Source organism: Bubalus bubalis, chromosome 6, assembly GCF_019923935.1.
Source record: "Bubalus bubalis isolate 160015118507 breed Murrah chromosome 6, NDDB_SH_1, whole genome shotgun sequence".
NCBI lineage: Eukaryota > Metazoa > Chordata > Mammalia > Artiodactyla > Bovidae > Bubalus > Bubalus bubalis.
This window is the reverse complement of record NC_059162.1, coordinates 33,415,694-33,438,158: the sequence shown is the minus strand read 5'-3', so window position 1 is coordinate 33,438,158 and position 22,465 is coordinate 33,415,694. Positions and strand designations below refer to the sequence as shown.

Below are 22,465 nucleotides of genomic sequence, written 5' to 3'. Positions count from 1 at the left end.
ATCCCCTGGAGGAGGGCATGGCAATTCACTCCAGTATTCTTGCCTGGAGAATCCCATGGCAGGAGGAGCCTGGTGGGCTACATTCTATAGGGTTGCAGAGAGTTGGACACGACTGGAGCGACTGAGCACATATCTGACACACAGTAGTGAGAAGCTATTAGCCATTACTATTAAATGCTTATAGATGCCAGGCTCTATCATAAGCTCTTCCTGGATATTAGGTTGAAATGCATGAAACTGCATCTTGGAACAGCCAAAGCACCAATTTCATATGCTTCCTATGGTAATGTCCCCAAAAACCCATGTGAGGAAAAGTTATTATCATCCTCATATTAGAGGCTGTTACTTAAGGCACAGAGAGGTTAGATCACTTGTTCAGGGTCACACAGCTGGTGATCAAGTCAGGATTCAAACCTGGACAGCTTGGCCCCAGAGCCTGAGCCCTTAATCACTACACCTGCTGCCTCGCAGGTTGGAGGGGCCCTTGTGCTTCCCCTCCAGAGGGGGATTCACTCCTCACAGAGGGTCTTGCCCCTGGTATCAGACCATTTCTACTCACTATTCTAGCTCCTGGGGTAGGTAAAAGACCCCAGGCCTTACCCCCTAGCACCTCTGAGGTAGGCTGGAATGTTCCAAAGGCAATTTGCTTTGAAACCAGGAGGAAATGAACCAAAAATAAGCCAAAAAAAAAAAAAATACCCAGTGGGCTTTGACAATTCCAAGCTCAGACCTCTGGTCCTGGGAGCCAGCAAAGAACTTTCTTGCCCCTGGGTCCCTGTACCCTGGGACTGCCACACTCCAGCCTGAAAGTGTGGGCCCAGCTCTACAGGCATTTTAGCCCTGTCACTTCCCTCCCTGCCCCATGGATCTGCCATGTGGGCTCCCCCAGAGATGCAGCCCTATTCAGAGTCCCTCCCTCCCCTCTGGGATGCTCTCCCTGGTCCAGAAGGCAGAGCCTGGCTGGAGACTTCTCCTCCTTTGCCAGTTCTGTTGAAGGGCAGGGAGTGAGAATGCCCAACTGACTTAGGGCCAGAAACTTCCATCTTGCCACCAGGGCACAGTCTCTTCCCTCTGTACTCTCCTTGCTTTGAAAATCTTTATTTTTACTCACCCAATAAATAGCTGCGATCAGAGCTTTCAATCTGTGTGGCATGCTGTGTTGTGCTGTGCTTAGCTGCTCAGTCGTGTCCAAATCTTTGCAACCCCATGGACTGTAGCCCACCAGGCTCTTCTGTCCATTGGGATTTTCCAGGCAGGAACACTGGAGTGGGTTGCCCTGCCCTCCTCCAGGGGATCTTCCCAAACCAGGGATCGAACCAAGGTCTCCGACATTGCAGGAGAATTCTTTACGGTCTGAGCCACCAGGGAAGCCCAAGAATACTGGAATGGGTAGCCTATCTCTTCTCCAGGGGATCTTCCTGACCCAAGAATCAAACCAGAGTCTCCTGCATGGCAGACAGATTCTTTACCAGCTGAGCTACCAGGAAAGCCCCTGTATGACAATGGCCAGGCCCAAGTCACTGAGTTGATATAAGGCCAGCCCAAAGCAAAGTTACAAAGGGAAGTGTGTGATTCTCTCAAGTGCTGTGAGATGTTAAAAGCTCAGAGTACCCAAAATGACTTCATAGGGCACGTTGCATTAGGGGCTCTGGCTGGCAGCCTCCGACCGCATCCTTCATGGCTGAGATCATCAGTCTGCCTGAGCATCCAGTGCTGAATCACAGAGTCCTTCTCCCCGCCACACATTCCACCACCCTCCTGCCCCCAGGCAGCATTCTTGCCAAAGTCTGTTAGTTCCCAGTGTCATCAGACCGTTGCCACGGCACTAGACATCACTAACAACCCCCAAAAGAAAAGCATTATCAGGTCTCAGGACTCTGAGCTCCCCATTCCATGCTCCTACCTTCATTTTGCATCCTTTCTAATTCCTGGAATCCCTCTTTATCTCTACCTTTAACTCCTACATTTTACTGTTTTTTATAGTCATCTTAAATGTGTTTTGGAAGGAGGCAGATCGTCACAGGAGATGGTTGGTCTGAGAGTCAAAACTCTGGTTTTGAGCCCTGAGTGATCCAGTGAGAATTGCTTAATTTTGAATGTAAACTCCAAAACTCCACCTAGCTCCACCAGACGTTGACAGTTTCTTTATTCTTCATCCTCGCAGTTTGCTTGTTTTTCTCTTTATTTTTATGAGAAGTAGGCAGATGGTCATCAAGTGCTTACTGTGGGTAAGTCACTCATTTAATCCTCATGGCAGCCCTGTGCAATAGATGTACAGTTGAAGCATATGAACTGGGCATTTTTTTAAGTAAAAAATGATCAAATATCAGCAATTTCATATGATTCTACCTAATATTTTCATCCTCTTTACATAGATAAGAAAACAATGGCACAGAGAGATCAAGTAATTTGCCCAGTCACAGAACCAGTAAGTGGTGGAACCAGAACTCAGGCCCAGAAGGTCTGACTTCAAGGTCCGGATCTCAACCCCCACTCAGCATGCATCTCAACAGGCTGAGATCAAGGTGGTCTTTCAAAGCCCACCTTGGGGCTTGCTGTTAATAGCAAGACATGCTAGAGATCCAGGAAGCCTCAGAGATCCCAGAATCTAACTCTCTGTAGTCACGTTCTGCTAAATTTTATAACTCCCTGAACAGTGCTCCCAGCTGTTTAGACTGATGATCTGAGGCCCCAAAAGCCACTAAACCATCAAAGTAAATTCAGATGTGTCCCCAGTTGTATTTTCTAAGGTAGAGGAGGGTGCATGTCCAAATGACTTTAATAAGAGTTGATATGAAAAAGCACCTGTGATGAACCCAGGCAGAATGCTGCTCATCCAGCCTGCAGTCCCCTGAGCCCTGTGGTTAGCTAGACCTCAGTGTGTTGAAGAAACTTCCAGTCCAGTCAGAGTCCTGGGGCCTGAGTGGTGGCTGGTAGGGGCCAAGTCTTTGCAGCAGGACCTGTCTTTGGACAGCAATTACCTGGAGCCCCTCCCTAGTTTCTTGGGAAGAGGAGAAAAGCATCCACAGAAGATGCCACCCTACTTCTCTGACCCTTGAGACCTGTCTCCCTGCACATCTTCCCTGACCTGAGGACTCGTGGGTGAAATACAACACCAGGGAGCCTATGTCCCTATGCTGTCCTTCAGATCAGTCCTTTCCTCTTCCATTTCCCAGAGCTGGAGACCACGAGACAGAGCTGGGTTAAAAGACAGAACCAGGGGTCCTTCAGGCCCCCCTCCCTTTATATGATGCAGAGACTCTTTAGTGACAAGTTAAATTCATGCGTTCATGTGACTGTGTGCACGTGTGTGTTGCATGAATTAGATGCTCTTATATAAGTTGCGGGGGGTTGCTCCCCTGGGCGCCTTTTCTGACTAGCTCCATTGGACCCACGCCCCTCTCTCAGCAAGTATATGCTCAGTTGCTCATGTGTGATGCGTGTGCAGATGCTCAGGTGAACCCGAGGTGAACCCGAGGGTCCTACCAGCTCTCCTGGGATAGTGTCTGTGCCTTCTGTGGCCCAGATAGCTCCACTGCACACCTTGGTATAGAATAGCTAACGATGGGCTGTTGCCAAGTGCCGAGTCGTGGGCCCCAGAGGTGCCTGACTCCTGGGTTTATTACACATGTTGGGATGTTGCATTAGGGGGAACAGAGCAGTGTGGCTGGGGGGTCTTCTGGAGGCTCCCAGCTTGCAGGGCTTGGTCTGGGGATAGTGGGCACTGGAGACACCTTTATCAGACAGGCAGGGCTGTGCCAATAGCACGGCTCACAGGACTGGGTTGTTGGCACAGCTCTCCACCAGGGTCAATTGTCTGTGTCCAGACATGGTTTTAATTCCTCTGCTAAATGCCCTGTCACTTGGAATCGAGATTGTGTCTGCAGTGAGATCTGGGACAGCAAGCTAAATTTATTGTCTGGAATCTTTAGTGAGATCCATTCTATCCTTTATGATCCCCCTGGCTATGCTTTCCTAAGCTGCTAATTTCTCTTCCGTTCCTCCCAATTAGCTATAGATTAATGGCGATGCTTGTCAGACTCTGTGTCCCTGGAGAGCTTCCAAGCTCTGCTTCCCTGGAGCTGTCCAGTGTGCTGTGTCAGCATCTGGTCCCCCCAGACTTGGGGAGGACGGTGCCCCAGGGTCTGTGCCTCTGAGGGGCCAGTGAGTGGGGGCTGCTCCTCTGTGGGTGGGAGGGGATGTGAACAGGTGTCCACAGAATGCGTAGGGAGGTAGGGCTGTCTGCCTTGTGAATAGCAGGCGTTGACATCCATCTGGCTCCTCCTTTAGTGTTTCGGGTCAGTGGAGCCAAGGGGAAGAAGGAGGTCTGGGCAGCCAGTGTGTGGTAGGTTGCATGTGTAAGCCAGAGCATTCCTGGAGGAGCACAGGGCCTGGAGACAGTTTGAGGATGATTGGAGATGTGGCTGAGGCTGTAGGACCTGGCTGCCACCCCTGCCTTACCTGGCTGCCATGCTCCAGATGCCCTCCCACATCCCTCCCTCCTCCCCAGGTGCCTACCTGGTGCCCTACCTGGTGCTGCTGATCATCATTGGGATCCCGCTCTTCTTCCTGGAGCTGGCTGTGGGCCAGAGGATCCGCCGCGGCAGCATCGGTGTGTGGCACTACGTGTGCCCCCGCCTGGGTGGTATCGGCTTCTCCAGCTGCATAGTAAGTTGGGGGCCGGTGGCGGGCACAGGTTGGGAGGCAGCGGGGCTGCTCTCGGGCACAGGGCTTACAGCCCAGAGTCCTGGGAGGGGTGGAGGGCAGGGAGGGAGACCCTCATCCTGAGTATTGCATCCAACTGGTGTCTCAGGACCACATACTTCCTAAACTGGAAGTTGGCACCACTGCCTGAATGATGTAATATTTGGGATTGTTATGAAGGAGGAAAGGCCTGGGACATCTCAGCCAGAGTCCTCTGGGGACACGTGGACCATCCCAGATACCCGCTCTGCTTACCAGCCCGTCAGTACTCTGTGAGGGAGGCCCATCCTTTCTCCTGGGTTAGAGGGTATTTTATTTGGGTGAGAAAAGGCAGCCTTGGGGTATGGTGTCTCCTTTCCAGTTTGCTGTGCGCATGAACGGAGCTGAAGAAGGCCTCAGAGGTCTGTGGCCAACCCAGGAGGGGTGTGGCTTTGGAACAGTGGGAGATGGGGAGACCCCACTGGCCTGGATGGGAATGCTCCATGAGGGCTCCAGGCTGATCCATGGGGCTGCAGATGAGGCCCTGCTTAGCTCTCCAGGTGGGGAAACCGAGCCTCCCTTAAGAGCAAAGCCTGCAGGTGCCCATGCTCACACCAGGGATAAAAACTGGAATCTGCCTCTGGAAGGATCTGTCAGGCCTGGCAACAGGGCCAGCCCAAACCTGCCTCAGGCAGAGACTAGGAGAGATCACCTCTGCACAGGTTGACATGACCGAATACAGCGCCCTCTGCTGGGGCTGGCTGTATGTATGCGCATGAGTGTGAGTGGGGTCTCCTCCTTGGAGGGTAAGCATTCCAGTAAAGGCAGTGGGTATCTCTCCCACTATATTCCCACACATGTAAGGTATGCTATAGGAGTGTCTTCTCATGCATACCAGGGTTCAGACAAAATTGATGAAGCCAGGGTCTCAGCCCTCACATTGCCCAGTAATGTCACATACATCAGCTAGCCAGGCCCCTGGAAAGAGAGGAGGTCTCTGGTTATAGGCAGGGGTCTGCATCCCAAGTGGATGCAGAAAATCTCTACAGTAGAAGCATTACTTTCAAAGGAAACCCCTTTGACCCTCAGTCAGGGTGCATGTGCTTCTGTTTTAAATACAGTTCTACCAAGGTTGGTTATCATGTTCTGAAAAATGAGAAGTCATGTCTTTCTAGAGGCAGGCTTCTGACAGTACCAAAGAGAAAGCAGCATCCTGAGAGAAGGGTGGACATGGGAAGCCAATAAGAAGCATCTACAAAACCTCAATAAGCACAGCTGTCTGAGGCCATTTACTGTGGCAGCAATAACTGGGCATGCCTCCATAGCCCCATAGGGCCGTTCTGGAATTATAATCCTGAGTCATCAGGAAATGATGGGGAAGTGCTTCAAGCATCTTAGAGGAATGTCAAACTGGAAAGGATTAACAGTTTAAGACTTCATTGCTTAAAGGAGAGAACTTTAATATCTGAAGCATTCCTTTGTGGATTCCCCAAATAGCAGATGAGTGGAGCATTAGGAGCAGGCCCTCTGCTGCCACCGTCCCATCTCTCCTCTCCCTCCTTTAAGGCTGTGCATGGGGGAGGGGAGGGGGCAGAGCCGCCTGCAGCCTCTGTGACCCCTGTGGACCCCCGTCTGCAGGTCTGCCTCTTTGTGGGGCTGTACTATAATGTGATCATCGGGTGGAGCATCTTCTACTTCTTCAAGTCTTTCCAGTACCCACTGCCCTGGAGTGAGTGCCCTGTCTCCAGGAATGGGACCGTGGCAGGCAAGTATGGTTCCTCGAAGGAACCCACCTGGGGATTCCAGCTAGCTCTGTCCCAGGAAGGAATCCACAGAGCCTAAGAGGGGAGGCTTAGGCTGCTGATGCTACTTTCTCCCTTCATCCCACTCTCTCCTTCCCCCACTGTGTCCACAAATCCATTTTCTATATCTGAGTCGCCATTCCTTCCCTGCAGATTTTGGGATTTCGTTGACTTGCTGTGCCACCTTGTGCAATATGCTGGCTCCCGGCTGGCAACCTTGGATAAGCCACCTACCCTCTCTGATCCTCATCTCTCCCACCTTCTTTTTCTTTCGGCCGTGCAGCATGTGGGCTCTGTTTCCCCACCCAGGGATTGAACCCTTTCCTCCTACATTAGAAGCATGGAGTCTTAACCATTAGATCACCATGGAAGTCCCCTCATGTCCCTTTATGATGATTTCTTGCCAGCCTGTCCCACAGAGTTCTTATAGGGGTTGAATGAAATAGTGAGTGTAGGAGTAACTCTGGAAATTGTGAGTTTTGTTTAGTTATTATTAACTACCCTGTGTTACTCTAGCACTGTTCTGTCTGGAAACAATCTATATTCACATGCCAGTCCTATAAAGGGCTGGGTGATTTATGCCACCTCATAAATGGGTAAACTGAGGCTCAGAAACAACTTTCCCATGGTCACACCACTGATTTCGCTAAGGATCTAGGATGAGAACCCAGGTGTCTGGCTCCTAGGTCAGGACCTTTCCCAAGGAACTTGAGGCCAGTTCTGCCTCATCCTTCCTGCTCTCCATTGATGGACATGGGCAAGGGGATGGCATGAACGGGAATTCAGTTAGATCAGTGTGCCCTAAAGCCTCCCAGGATCTGCCAGACCCTGGCCAACCCAGAATAATACAGTCCCTTCCTGCTACCGTGCTCAGCTGCCCTGGATTGGGGTCCAGCCGGGGAGGTGGACTCACAGGCCCCTGTGGCCATTGCTGCCATTCCAGTGGTGGAGGCAGAGTGTGAGAAGAGCTCAGCCACCACCTACTTCTGGTACCGAGAGGCCTTGGACATCTCCAACTCCATCTCGGAGAGCGGGGGCCTCAACTGGAAGATGACTCTGTGCCTCCTCGTGGCCTGGAGCATCGTGGGCATGGCTGTCGTCAAGGGCATCCAGTCCTCGGGGAAGGTGAGTGGCCAGGGGGCCGGGACACCCACACTTACTCGGGGAGAGGGTGCTGCAAAAAAGTGTGGATGGCAGGGGCGGAGGACCCGGGGTCACCCGTGAAGGTCGAGATGGGCATGTCACTGCTGTAGTATTGGTCCCCGTGGACAGCCCACCAGGCTGGGTTTGTGGAAGATCATTGCCATGACCCCAGCTGCCCCCATGCTCATATAACTCAGGGCTGCTCTGAAAACGTTAAGGAAAAAAAAAAACAAAACAGGAGTATTGAACTAGAATGTTTGGCTAGACCCTTGCCCCTCAGCTTCCCTAGCAAAAATCCTAGAAGAGCCTGCTCAGCAATTTTTGGTGAAAACTTAACAGTTCACTGTATATGTAACTAATGGGCTCTGTGAATAGGTGGGTGCTCTGAGTGAAGGGGACTTTGAGAGCCTCTGAGGATGCAGACCAGCATAACCCCACACAGCTTCTCCCAGCAGGTCATTTTCCCTTCAAATAAGGACCCTTTCTTCTTTGTCATGTATCAATATTCGTGGACTGCCAGGGCTGGAAAAGATGTTAGAAATCCTATAGCTCAATCTACCCATTTTACAAATGAGGAAACTGAGGCTTGAAAAAAGGGAAAAAAATCTCACCCGTGGTCAAACAGCCAGCTAGTCAGCCCCAGGGCTCAAACTAGAACCTTGTTTGTCTGTCTGAGGCTCCAGGTTCTTTGCTGGATTTGATGAGCAGGGAAACTAAGCCCTGGAAAGGTAGTGTGATCTCAGCCACCGCCTCTTCTCTCTCCAAAGGCCAGACTAGTAGCTAGCACTTCATGTCACTCATCACACACTGCCACATTTATGAGCGCATTTGGACCACAACAACCTTCGGAATCATTATACCCATTTTACAGATGAAGAAATGGAGGCACCCTGAGGTTAAATAAATAGCTCAAGGTCACATGGTTGGAAAATGGTAGAGCTGGGATCAGAGCTCAGGTGGTCTAACTCTGGACATGCGTGCTTTTAACCTTTACACCATCCTCCCCGAACAGCCCTCTTGGTTTGTTTCAGCCCAGTAAACTTTTTGTAAGCATCTCCTTTGTGGGTGGCTCTGTGCCAGGCACATGGGGATATAGAAATGTTCAAGAAATGCATGTGCTAGAAAATAACGTATACTTTATAATCACAAGAGGCAGGACCTTCTTCTGATGCTTTTGTTTGGGAGCCATGCCTGTACCCTCCTGGATGCTTTCTGTCAAAGGAGTTCCAAGGACAGGGGAGATCCTTAGGGAGTCCCCTGGAGTCAGGGACAGAAAAGCCGGCATGAAGACATAAAAAAAATGAAGAGGGAAGAGCAAAGAGTTCCTCGCCCCAGTGGCAGCCCTTGGGGGTGGGGAGGCTGCGGGCCCAGCCCCAGCAACCCTTGAAAGGAGAAAACAAGCCTCAGGCACAGCCACACTGACTCCAGCCTGTCTGTGTGCCTGCTTCTGCCGTGGCTCAGTGCCAGACGTGCGGTGGGTTTGGCAGCATGCCTGGGGGGGCCTGGGGCTCTGCTTTCTACTGCCATCAGAGGCGGCTCGTGCACCCCAGCTGGAGCAGCGAGGGGGGTGCCAGCTGCAGGAGGGGCTGTGCCCCACAGTGGGTCCCTGTTCTCTCCAGGTGATGTACTTCAGCTCCCTCTTCCCCTACGTGGTGCTGGCCTGCTTCCTGGTCCGGGGGCTGCTGCTGCGGGGGGCCATCGACGGCATCCTACACATGTTCACTCCCAAGGTAAGGGTCACAGGCTCCTGGGGAACACGGACAGCTCTGCTGGGCCTCATCTGTTTCATGCAGTTTAACACTCACTGAGGGCCTGCTGGGTGGCGGGCTCTGTGTTGGTTGCTGGACGGAGGCACCAGGGATGGGAGCACAGGCCCTGCATGCATGGTTCCAAGGAGAGAGCACATCAGTGTGGGTGAAATCCGAAGCTGAATTCAGGGAGGAGTGACATCTGAAACAGCCTCGGGTGCAGATAGATTTCAGCGGAACTATATGCGCAAGTGTGGAAAGGCACTGGACGTGCTTACGGCCATAGTGGAAAGTCAGGTTTGGCCAGGCTGTGGGGCTGGGGGTGGGGGTTCATTGAGTGAATCTGTGACAGTAGGAACCAAGAAGATGCCCAAGAGAAGAAAGCTCCCTGGGAACCCCAACTTGTACCCAAATCAGGGGAATGGGGTTACTATTTTATTAAAGGTAAAAGACCACATGAATCATGATTTTACCCTTACTGAAGCCAGCTACGTCGCTCTCATTTAATCCCCCCAATGGCCCAGTGAGGGAAGAGCAGAATCATGGTGCCTGGCTCCCAGGGCTGCCTCAGGGGCATAAATGTCCTGAAAGTGGATGCCCAATTTCCTAAGCATGGTCTCTGCCCACCAGGTGGCCCTGTCTCTCTGTTGCTCTTCAAACCACTAGGCACAGCTGGCATGCACCGGTCCACTGAGGAATAAGAGAATTTTAAATGCACATTGGCATGCCCTTCAAGGTAACCCTAGGCAAGAAGTTCGCCCTGGTGGGCAGGCTAGAAAGTTCAGTTCCAAATGCCAGCTGATCAGTAGCAATATCAGGGGCCTGGTGAAGCTTCAGTCTGGCCTGGCAGGGTTCTGGCCCTGTGTCTGCAGACTGGACCTTGCCCAGTCCTGTGCCTTGACCTTGTCCCTTAATAGTGCTGTTTCACACATGTGTTTAAGTAAACACACACACACATTAATGATTACACCGAGGGTCCATACAAATGACACAGGGAGAAGAATCCAAATCTAGTGGAGTTTGAAAGCCCCATTCCCTCCCAGTTCCCCTGCTCTGCAGCTACAAACAGCTGATGTTTAGGGGTGGGTAACAAGGCGCAGGACACACACCCTTCCATATTCATCAGACAGGGATGATTGGCCTTCGGCGTTCTTGGATGTAACATCTGGGATTTCTGTGTGAACTAGCACAGAGGTCTGCTCTATGAAGCACTTAGTGAATCTCCTGAGGCATGAGTGTGACTCTGGAGCCACCTGGCTCCGGTATGTTGCTGTGAACATGTGATGTCTGACAAAAGAGAAAAATGCAAACCTGGGTTCTTTGGGGTAAAACAGCCGTGAGAAGAAAGTCAGTGGTTTTTATGAATGAATTCAACTGTATTTCTAGAAACGTAATCAGTCTACTGTGTTCATTTGAGACTTTCCATTATACTTTGTTGAATTTTATGAGAAAATTATATACTCTAGAGATGATCATAAACGTGGAGATTCACACAGGTCCAATGGGCCCCTGGGTGGCGTTAGGAGAGCCTGGGACTTAACTCTAGAAGCCAGTGGAACCGATTCATAAGATTAGCTACCAGGCCCAACACACACAATACTGTTCCCTTCTGATTCACTGATTTAGCACTCTTTAAAACATCTTTTTAAGTGAAACATCTCAGACATATAAACACACATATAATAATATAATAAACATTCTTAAGAAACAAAATATTACAGATGCCATAAAAGTGCCCCTGGAGAAGGAAATAGCAACCCACTCCAGTATTCTTGCCTGGGAAGCCCCCTGGTGGGCAGCTGTCCATGGGACTGCAGAAGTGTCAGACACAACTTAGCAACTATGCAGCAACAATAGCAAGTATCCATTCTCTTCCCATTCACTTCCCTTTCCCTAAAGTAACCACTATCTTGAATTTGGGGTTTATTCTACTAATTCACTTTTAAATTTTTGTAATATATATATGTGTATCCTTAAACAATATAACATATGTGCATACTTTAAATTTTTATATAAAATGCATTATATACAACCTTATGCAGCTTGCTTTTATTTTTGCTAAATACTCTTTTGAGATTTTAGCTATATTGATACATGTAACTCTAGTGCATCCATTTTTATGACTGTATTGTATTCCACTGTAATGAATTTATTCATTACATGACCAGTTGATGGTCAAGCTAGAGGATGAACTTATTTATCCTCTAGTTGATGGTCATTTAAGTTGTTTTCAATTCTCACCATTGCTACTAATGCTAATAAACATATGACACAGATGTTCATGAGTACACGTTTCTCTAGGGTGTATATGTTTTGCAATAGAATTGATGTCTCAGAGGGTATGCGTGTCTTCAATTTTACTAGATGTTGGCTGTATCGTTGTCCAAAGTGGTTGCATTATTATCACTCCCACCAGTTGTTGATGGGAGTCCCACTTGCTCCACGTTTGTTACACTGCAATTTTTGCCAATTGCAGTGTACATCTAATTTTTGCCAATCAGATGGATGCAAAAAGTTGATGTGCACTTTGAATAATAGGAGTGCTCCTTTCCCACACCTTTTCTTGGATATTCAGAGAAAAGTGTGGTCCCACTTTAGCATTTGCAGAGGACCAGAGCCTTCATGAGGTGAGGCTTAAAGAAATCTGAAAGGCTCCAGAGGAACTAGGTCAAGAACCAGCAGGTGTGGGACCTGGTCCATCTAGCTCTTGTGAGTTTCAAGTATGCACAGAACCTGGGTGTAGGGGTGAATCTTGAGACCTTGAGCAGGAAGCTCCTACCTTTGACCCTGGAGGGATGAATTGAGTAGGGAAGGGGAGGCTTGAGGGCCTCAGAGGTCAAAGGATCAAGGATCTCCTTCAAAGTCTGTGGCATCATTTGTTTTAGGCAAGTGAGGCTCAGTGGTAATAGCTGGGGTAAAGTTCCTATTTATTACAAAACTTTCCAACCATCTGCAAGAAGTGTGGACCCACGCTCAGACACAAATGTCTGTCTGTACATGGCAAACTGCTGTTGCACATCTGGGACTGTTTCAGCATGGGCCTGGTGAGGTATGGGGAACTGGGAGGCATTTCAAGTCCTCACTTTAGTAGAGTCCTATAGAGTGCCAGGGTGGCTGCACACGGGCGCCCTGCCTGTGAACTGCTCCATTCAGATCAACCACAGTGTAAATGACATCACCAGGGGTTATGCCATTTGGCAGTGGTGGGAGAGTCCAAGATTTCTGGCCAGGGCATCTCAGAATCAACCTTAAAAAAGCATAGGCCCTCCATGGGTGTACTGAATAATCAGGAAGATGCCCCCTCCTTTCAGTCTTCTAACATGAGAAATAATCCAAGCTAGAGGACCTGGACTTTCAGTCCATGTTTTCAAGCTGTTACTGGGTGTGATGAATGCAGTGTGGCCAGGATACCTTGATAACCCACTAGCACCTTTGATGGGACAGTCCCTCATGTTAGTGGCTAATGAACTTCATGAACTCTTTGGGCTGCTTTTCTCCATCCAGTTAAAAACCCAAGTCAGTATGGGGTACCATACATTAAATGATGTGAGTTGCCCAATATACAATGAATTAGAATTGGAGAAGGCAATGGCACCCCACTCCAGTACTCTTGCCTGGAAAATCCCATGGACGGAGGAGCCTGATAGGCTGCAGTCCATGGGGTCCCTAAGAGTCAGACACGACTGAGCAACTTCACTTTCACTTTTCACTTTCATGCATTGGAGAAGGAAATGGCAACCCACTCCAGTGTTCTTGCCTGGAGAATCCCAGGGACGGGGGAGCCTGGTGGGCTGCCATCTATGGGTCGCACAGGGTCGGACACGACTGAAGTGACTTAGCAGTAGCAGTAGAATAGATTATCTAACCACAAAAACCTCCAGGGAATGTTTATCAAAATTACAACTGTTCACTGAATTCCTGGGCACTGAATTCTGGGCACTGTTGTGGGTCCCGGGATCCAGCAGTGAACAAAGCAGATAAACTTTCTGGCCCTGAAGGAGCTTATATTTTAGTGAAGGGAGATGGCTAATATAAGATAAAGGAGTTGTTGGATGATGTTGCTAAGGAGGAAAAGAAAAAGCAGAGAAAGAAATATTCAGAGCCCTGGGGAGAGGGCTGCATAGCTAGTGTGCTCAAGGAAGGCCTCCCTGAGAAAGTGACATTTGAGTGAAGACCTGATGGAGGTGAGGGAGCACAGCATGTGGATATCTGGAAGGAGCACATTCCATTCCAAAATAATATTTGGCAAAACTAATACAATTATGTAAAGTTTAAAAATAAAATAAAATTAAAAAAAATAAAATTTAGGAGTAAAAAAAAAACAATAAATGAAAAGCCCTTGAGATTGGACAAGTCTGGCATTGTAAAGGAGGCTGTTGTGGCTGGAGTGGGAGGGGAGAGAGAGAGGACCTGCGGTCAAGGGGGCAATGAGGAGCCAGGCCAGGTGAGGACTCTGCTGTTTACTCAGGGTGTCATGGGGCCTGTTGAAAAGTTCTGAGCGGAGTAGTGACATGATCTGACTTCCATCTTCCCAAAGTCACTCTGGTTGCCATAGATGCCTGAGGGGGCAAGGGTAAAATAGGAAGACCTGCTAGAAGGCTCCATCCAGGTGCCAGAATTCATCCAGGTGGGAGGTGACTAAGGACGGAGTCCAGGTGACATCAATGTAAGTGATGAGAAGTAGTCAGATTGAGGATATATTTAGAAAGTAGAATCATCTGTATTTGCTGCTGGATTGGATGTGACGTGTGAGAGAGAGGGATGACAAGGACAACTGCAAAGCATTTTGCCTGACCAACTAGAAGGATGGAGTTGACATTTATAGAAATGGGGAAATATGGTGGGGAGAGCAGGTTTGATGGGGAACTCTGAGAGTACTTTTGAAACATGGCGGAAGTATACATTTGGGAGTTTAAAGTTGTGACTGGTTATAGTCACTTGGAGAGTCAGCGTAGAGAAAAGGACTGAACACTGAACAGTGGGGTCCCAGCTTGTAGAGGCTGGGGGAGAGATAGTCATTGAGGGAGGTGGAGAAGAGAGGGAGATAGAGAGAAGTGCAGAGAATTCCATCCAAGTGGAGAAAGTGCTTTAAGAAGGAGGGTCAAGTCCGAAGCTGCTGAAAGGTCAGATGGTGGGGACTGAGAAAGGGCCAAGGCGTTTGGCCGCAGCAGGATCACTGGTGCTTTGACAAGAGCAGTGGGTTCAAGGGAAAATAGGAGGGGAGGAACTGGAGACAAGTAACAAAGACCACTTATTTTCAGGAGTTTTGCTGTGAGGGGAGCAGAGGAATGGAAAATGTGGTGGTAACCAGAAGAGAACTGTGAGATCAAAGGTGTTATTTCAGAATGTTATGAATTCTGATGATAAAAATAACCCCTCATATATTACTAGTGGGAATGTAAAATAGTGTAGCCGCTTTGGAAAACAGTCTGGCAGTTCCTCAGAAGGTTAGACAGAGTTAGCATGTGACCCAGCAATTCCACTCCTAGGCACATATCCAAGAGAACTGAAAACATATGTTCAAAAACTTGTGCACAAGTGTTCCTAGCAGCATTATTCATAACAGCCAGAAGTAGACACCCCCCAAATGTCCATCAACTGATGAATGGAAAAATAAAAGGTAGTATAGTCATACAATGGAATATTGGCTGGCCGCACAAAGGAGTGAAGTACATGCCACACATGGATGATTTCATCCTTGAAGACGTTATGCTGAGGGAAAGAAGCCAGTCACAAAAGACCGCTTATTATGTGAATCTGTTTGTATAAGATGTCCAGAAAAGGGGACTCTGTAGAGACCGAAAACAGACAAGTGGTCACTTAGGACTGGGCTTCTGAGAGGTTGGGGGGGAAGTGGGGAGCAGTGGTTAATGGATATGGGCTGTCTTTTCGGAGTGATGATGTTCTAAAATTGGTTGTGGGGATGGTTGTACAGCCCTGTGATACACTAAAAACCATTGTATTGCACACTTTTTTGAAAATAAAAAAAAGTGGGGGGGGGGAATTGATGCTATGGGAGAGGAGGGAACGAAGTCTTTGAATAAGCAGGAGAGATGGGACGCAGTGCCTGGGCGGAGGGGTTGGTCTTTGCTCAGAGCAGACATTGTCCCCCAGAAGCAGGAGCAACGGGCCGGCCAGCCTATGGCACAAATGCTGTCAGCTGAGAAGCACTGGCCAGAAGCTTCTCACTGTGGGAACTCTCTTCTCATTGGGTCGTTTTTCGATGTGAAGTGGGCAGCAAGGTCATCAGCTGAGAGTAGAGACGGTGGAGGGGCATGGGGCTGGAGGCCTAAGGAGGGATGAGTGTGACGTAATTGCACACGAGATTGGGAGTGTGTTCACGCAGGGTGGGTGGGGGACAATGGAGGTTAAGGGTCGAGCGCCGCGGTTGAGCAAGTGTGGTTCCAGTTCCACGGTGGACAGCTATTCACATTTTACCAGCTCTGAAGGCAGGCTGCTCCTACAGTGAAGCAGTTAAACCAATCATGTTTTCCAGCAGACAGTATTTACTATCTGAAGCACCTTATGTATATTAACTCATTGAAATTCATAATGATTTTAGAAGTGTTATTGTTAAAAAGATTTTTTAAAAAATCTTTTTGCCTCGCGACACAGAATGTGAGATCTGAGTTCCCTGACCAGGCATCAGCCCCACCTCCCCTGCACTGGCAGTGCAGAGTTTTAACCACTGGACTGCTAGCAAGGTCCCAAAGTATTCTTGTTATCCCCATTTTGCAGCTGGGGAAACTGAAGCACAGAGAGGTAAATAATCGGTCCAAGGTCCCATGTGTCAGGGCCCAAGATTTACATTGTGTCCAGCACTGCTGCTTGGGGACAGCCCAGAGTAGAGGGAGGCTGGACATCACCCGGGTCAGGAGCTTATCAAGGTGACAATGGAGAGATTGCTGGGCAGATGACAGTGTGAGGAAGGAGTATGAAAAGGATGGACATTGACTAAGTCAGTGATGAAGGGAAGTTAGGATCCAAACAGGGTGAGGGGCAGTGAAATGGAGGGAGGCCAAAGGGCTGGAGTTCCCAGCAAGGCTGAAGAATGTTGTAGAGTCTAGATACTAGAGGTGAGCTAGAAAGTTGGGTGTTTTGGAAGACGGGATCTTTAAAATTAAGGTTTACTTGGAGCACAGCTACTAGTCATGACAAAGGCCATGGTGTGACTGTAGAAGTGGGGGGAAGGACAAGAGTGGGGGAAGGTTGCAGGAAAATGGGGTGCCAGAGGATGGTTATGTTCTAGATCTCATGAGTCCTTCTGATGGGCTACCAAGTAAGGGTTCTTGGCTTCCCTCAGGAAGAATTCAAGAATGAGCCATGAATGAATAAGTGAAAGCAGGTTTAAGATACACAAAGGTAGAATGCAGTCTGTCTCAGCAGGCAAGAGGAGTCCCAGGGAATGGAAAGTTCAGTTCAGTTCAGTTCAGTCGCTCAGTCGTTCCCGACTCTTTGCGACCCCATGAATTGCAGCACGCCAGGCCTCCCTGTCCATCACCAACTCCCGGAGTTCACTCAGACTCAAGTCCATCAAGTCAGTGATGCCATCCAGCCATCTCATCCTCTGTCGTCCCCTTCTCCTCCTGCCCCCAATCCCTCCCAGCATCAGAGTCTTTTCCAATGAGTCAACTCTTCGCATGAGGTGGCCAAAGTACTGAAGTTTCAGCTTTAGCATCATTCCTTCCAAAGAACACCCAGGACCGATCTCCTTCAGAATGGACTGGTTGGATCTCCTTGCAGTCCAAGGGACTCTCAAGAGTCTTCTCCAACACCACAGTTCAAAAGCATCAATTCTTCAGCGCTCAGCTTTCTTCACAGTCCAACTCGCACATCCATACATGACCACAGGAAAAACCATAGCCTTGACTAGATGGACCTTTGTTGACAAATAATGTCTCTGCTTTTGAATATGCTATCTAGGTTGGTCATCCTTCCAAGGAAAGTTCAAGTGGCCCCCAAATATAGGGTGGTTAGTTTTTCTGGGCTGGGTAATCTCATAGGCAACTGTTTTGGGGAAGAGGGTGGGGATTTCCAGAAATTAGGCCATCACCCACTTTTTGGTCTTTCGTGCTATCTGGGAACTGTCCTGGTGTCTGTGGGTATGTGTCATGAAGTTAATGTATTACAGTGGGCATATAAGGAGGTTCAGGATCCACTGAAAGTGGAATCTCCTGCCATCTTGGGCCTAACTGGCTCTAACCAGCTTTTGTCGTATCCTCAACAGCTCTGGCATTCTTTTAATGGTTGTGCCCTGCCCCCTTCCCTCCTGTCTCAGAAGGGAGAAGGAAAAGGGACCCGGAGGCAGATTGTTGGAGGGGACGTTGATGGAGATACGGAACTCACTCAGGTGACGATTCTCATCACTCAGATGACGGCAGCAGTAGTGCCGGGAGGCGAGGCAGTGCTCAGGGGAAGGTGAGGGACTGGACTGGAGACCGGGCAGCACCCTGTCCACCCAGGCCCAGTGGTCCCAAATGTGCGAGAAAACAGCCTTCACCCGAGAGGCTGCCGGGGCCACCTCGGCCTTACGGTCATTTGCTCAGCCCTTCCCTGCGTATCAGGCTTCCCTGGGAGCTGCAAGAACCAGGAAAAGCTACCAGTGCTCAGGCCCACCCTGACTAACCGGAATCCAGCAAGCAGACTTGTTGATCAGGATCGCTGCGGGTGGGGTCCAGATGGAAGCAGATTGTCAGAGCTCCCCGGATGATTCTACTGTGCAGCCAGGATGGTGACTGCTGAGTCACAGCAAGAAGGTAAAGAGAACATCCAGAGATGGGTTGCAGCCGTGGGGCACTGTGCTGATGACAGAGCCCAGTGGTAGGGTGCAGGCGGTTGGAGAGGGGCATGGAGGCTCTAGTCAGAGCAGGGCAGACTGGCCATCCCGGGGTTGAAGTCCTTGTGAAGAATGACCCAGCAGTCATGGGCATCTTGCAGCAGCCGAGCTAAACTGGGCCCTGGGACCAAGGACCTGGCCTGGTGGCCTCTCAGTCTGACTGTGGAGATGAGGGTGTGAGCGGGCAGGGGTAGAGGGGGCAGCTTGTCAGGAGCCCTGGAACCCTGTGGATTCCCAACTTTGTAGGATGGGAGAGTGTTGAAATTTGGGGTGACATCTCCAGTGGACAGTAGGGAATATATGAGGAGAAAAACAATAAATATGCATGTGGTGTGTGTGTGTGTGTGTGTGCTGTGTGTGTGTGTGATGTGTGTGTGTGCTGTGTGTGTGTGTGTGATGTGTGTGTGTGCTCTGTGTGTGTGTGTGCTGTGTGTGTGTGTGTGTGATGTGTGTGTGATGTGTGTGTGTATAATATTATGGTGGTGGTAGTGTAGTCGCTAAGTTGTGTCTGACACTTTGGGACTGTAACCTGTCAAGCTCCTCTGTCCATGGGATTCTCCAGGCAAGAATACTATAGTGGGTTGCCACTTCCTTCTCCAGGGGATCTTCCCAACCCAGGGATTAAACCTGAGTCTCCTGCATTGCAGGTGGATTCTTTACTGCTGACCCACCAGGGAAGCCCCTTAATAGTTGGACAAAAGTTCATTTGGTTTTTTCCATAACATCTTTATCAAAAAGCCCTGAATGAAGTTTTTGGCCAACTCAATATACATCATTGATATACATATGAAATATCACTGGAAAGGTAGGCAAGAGACTGGTACCATGGTTACATCTTGGGAAGACGAATTGAGTGTCTGGAATACAGGGGTGAATACCTTTTTGTGCCTTTTCAGTTTCAAGCCACATAATCCCTTTACTATTAATCAGTCGTGACAGAAGCCACACTTTTTCAGGGCTGTAGCCCAGCACAACCTGAACCAGGCAGGAGCTTTGGGCATCCGCTTTGTGGCCTCTGGACGAGACGAGTGAATGATTCTGCCTGATGAGGATGGGCCTCAGGGTCAAAGGTGTATGGTAACCCCTAGAGAAGAGAAGTGGGTTCCCTGCAAAGGCCCAGGCATAGCGTTTCGTGGAGGAACTTTGTGATCCCCACAATCAGAGTCAGGCTTCTGAGCAGGATGGTAAGGCAGCCTTGCTCCCAGGGGTAGGCTCTGGAGTTGGACAGTCTAGTTCCAAGCCCAGCTTATCAGTCTGTCATGGGAAGACTAGTTCCTTGTCCCCTTGGGGCCTCAGTTTCCTCAGCTGCAAGATAGGGGGATCCATAGCAGCTTGCTCACAGCACCGCCGGGAGAGCATGTAGGACTGTCCTGGGGTGCAGAGACGGTGTGGTGAGCGTTAGCTAGTATTTCTTCTCATCCATCGTGAAGGTGACACTGTTCTTGGGCAGCGGGAACCCGGCGCCTCCGTGCCATCTGGTGTCTATGGGCCCATCTGTGCTGAAGCAAGGGCACGCGCTTCTGTTTTGCACCAGTCCAGGCGAGGGCTTATCAGCTTCTTGTCTATTCAAAAAGCATCTTCATGCCGCTGAGTCAAAAGCCGTGGAACACCTTGCTCCCTGCGTCAGGAAGTGACTCAGCTGTGTGCCTAGCAAATGGCAGGAAGCTGCTGCTCTGTGCCAGGGAGGGCACCCAGAAGCAGGTTCGAGCCTCGACTTCAGTGAGGAAAGCCCATTTCCCACCTCTCCTCTTGCAGTCACATCCTGACATCCGGAAAGGGCACTGGGCTTTCTGAGGTCTGGCTGTGGGCTCGTCCTCTGAACAGTATCATCAGGACCTTGTTGAAATCAGGCACCATGATCCCTAAAATCCTGAAAGAGCACCTTTAAATTCAAGGAACACAGGCATTCAATGGTGAAGGTGCCTGTTTATCAGGAGCCCCAGATGAGCACTGGGCTTCTGGTCATTTCCACTGGCAAGGTTGCCCCTCCATGCTGCAGGCTGGAAGCAGGGATGCCCAGGAACCAGTCACCAAAGGCCAAGCTTTGGCTCTCTCGGCTGCTTTCCTGGGGGGCTTATTAATGTCAGATTTGGATCCACATTTGGATCTACTGTACTTCAGAGGAATCTAGAGGTGGAAGGGGGAGGAGAGAGAGTTGGGATACAGAGGAAGCAAGAGTGGCCATGTGTTGATAATTGCTGAAGCTGGGCGATAGGTACATGGGGGTTCATGGCACTATCCTTTCCACGTTTGTACGTTATATAATCAATGTCTCATAGTTTTAAAAATGGAACAAGAACAGCAACTGGATACAATCTTCATATACAAACAAACACAAAAGAAACACAGTTTTTGTTTCTATCCAAAGTCCTTGCATGTAAGACAGTCCTACCCCATGTGTATGCATGCTCGGTCACGTCCGACTCTTTGCGACCCGATAGACTGCAGCCTGCTGTGCTCCTCTGTCCATGGGATTTTCCAGGCAAGAATACTGGAGTGGGTTGCCATTTCCTCCTCTCGGGGATCTTCCCCACCCAGGGGTCAAACCAGAGTCTCCTGAGTTGGCAGGCAGATTCTTTATTGCTGGGCCACTAGGGAAGCCTGGTAATGACTGACCTAGATCAAAAAGGAAAGAATTACTTTAGAAAGAGAGAGGGAGAAAAGAGAATGAATGGAAGCCAGCTTGGAAATAGCCTTGTTTTATAAAGTAGAAATTTAAATCCTAAGGATCTTCTTGTCCTAGAAGACTGGATCTTAGCACAAAAGGGCTGGCACTTCATAGCCCCTGATCTGGTCCTTCCTGCTCAGCTCACCTCCAGGACACAGGTCAGACTCTGTCTGTCTCTTTCTTACCCTCCATCACTTTTCCCTTCTCTCCTGTGTGCCAGGCACTGCTCACACAAAGATGAACAGGAGATGGGCTCCACCCCTAAGAAGCACAGAGTGTGGAAAGAAAGACAGACACATAAGCCTGTCATGCGGCTGTTGACAAGAGCTGTGAGAGCCCAGGGACCACGACTGGCTCTGCCAGAGGCAGTCAGGAAAAGCTTAAAGAGCAGGTGATATTCGTACTGGGTTTTGAGAAATAAATATGTGTTCACCAGAAAGTGAATAGGTGCAAGGGAATTCCAGGCAGAGGAAACAGCCTGGACAAAGACCAGACTGTAAGGTCATGATGCTTTTGAGGGGTAGTTCGGATGTTCAGAACGTAGGATGGAAACATTTTCCAGCAGACAGTGCTGCTGCTCAGTTGCTCAGTCATGTCCAACTCTGCGACTCCATGGATTGTAGCCTGCCAGGCTCCTCTGTCCATGGGATTTTTCAGGCTAGAATACTGGAGCGGGTTGCCATGCCCTCTTCCAGGGATCTTCCTGATCCAGGGATCGAACCCTCATCTCCCACATCTCCTGCATTGCAGGGGGATTCTTTACCCAGTGAGCCACCAAGAAAGCCCCAGAAGATAGTGGGGAACCATCAAAGATACTTCAACATGCAAATGACATGACCAGAGCTGTGTCTGTTTCAACTGGTCCTGTCTTACAAAATTTTGTGCTCCTTCCTGGTTGGAACTCTCCGAACTACCCAGAGTCCTCCCACTCTGTCTAGGTTTCTAGCCTGAGGTTTGAGCAGCTTGGTAGGACAGTCATGACTGACATCCATGAACTTAGACGGCATGCCTTCTAAGCGTAGGTAGTCCACCCACTGGGCTTCCCTGGTGGCTTAGATGGCAAAGAATCTGCCTGCGATGCAGGAGACCCAGGTTCAGACGCTGGGTCAGGAGGATCCCCTGGAGAAGGGAGTGGCTACCCACTCCAGTATCCTTGCCTGAAGAATCCCATGGATGGAGGAGCCTGGCAGACTATAGTCCATGGGATTGCAAAGAATCAGACTGAGAGGATCATTTAAAAAAAAAAAAGCCATGCAGGAGAAGGGAGGTACTGAAGCTCTTTCCCACTGAGACTATGATTATTTTATTTTAAAAATAATCTCCAAATTTCTGTTAGGAGCATGTATAGGTCCCTAAAACTTTACTCACAATGCCAAACTCCGAATTGCCCTGAAATACAGAAAAAATGTTTATTCTTTCTCCCATAACTCATTTGGCAGTAAGTGACCTGAACAGATGTGAGGCTATTTATAGTCTTTATTCACTTGGTGTGAATTTTCATATTCTGCTTCAGAAATACAAATGTATCTAATTAAGGGTGCTGCCCCAGACCCTACAGGGGGTGTCATGCAATTATGTGGTATAC

The 22,465-nt window shown here is 49.4% G+C and overlaps 1 protein-coding gene across 3 annotated transcripts in view; it reads left to right on the top strand.

Moving 5' to 3' along the window:
* Nucleotides 1–22,465, top strand: part of SLC6A17 (solute carrier family 6 member 17) — a 133,864-nt gene that overhangs the window by 97,399 nt on the left and 14,000 nt on the right. For all 3 annotated transcript variants that reach the window (XM_044944571.2, XM_044944570.2, XM_006064966.4), the window contains 4 exons: nt 4,511–4,668; nt 6,322–6,448; nt 7,429–7,610; nt 9,248–9,358. In XM_044944571.2, coding sequence (XP_044800506.2) covers nt 4,511–4,668; nt 6,322–6,448; nt 7,429–7,610; nt 9,248–9,358 — 578 coding nt within the window. The remainder of the gene's footprint in view (nt 1–4,510; nt 4,669–6,321; nt 6,449–7,428; nt 7,611–9,247; nt 9,359–22,465) is intronic.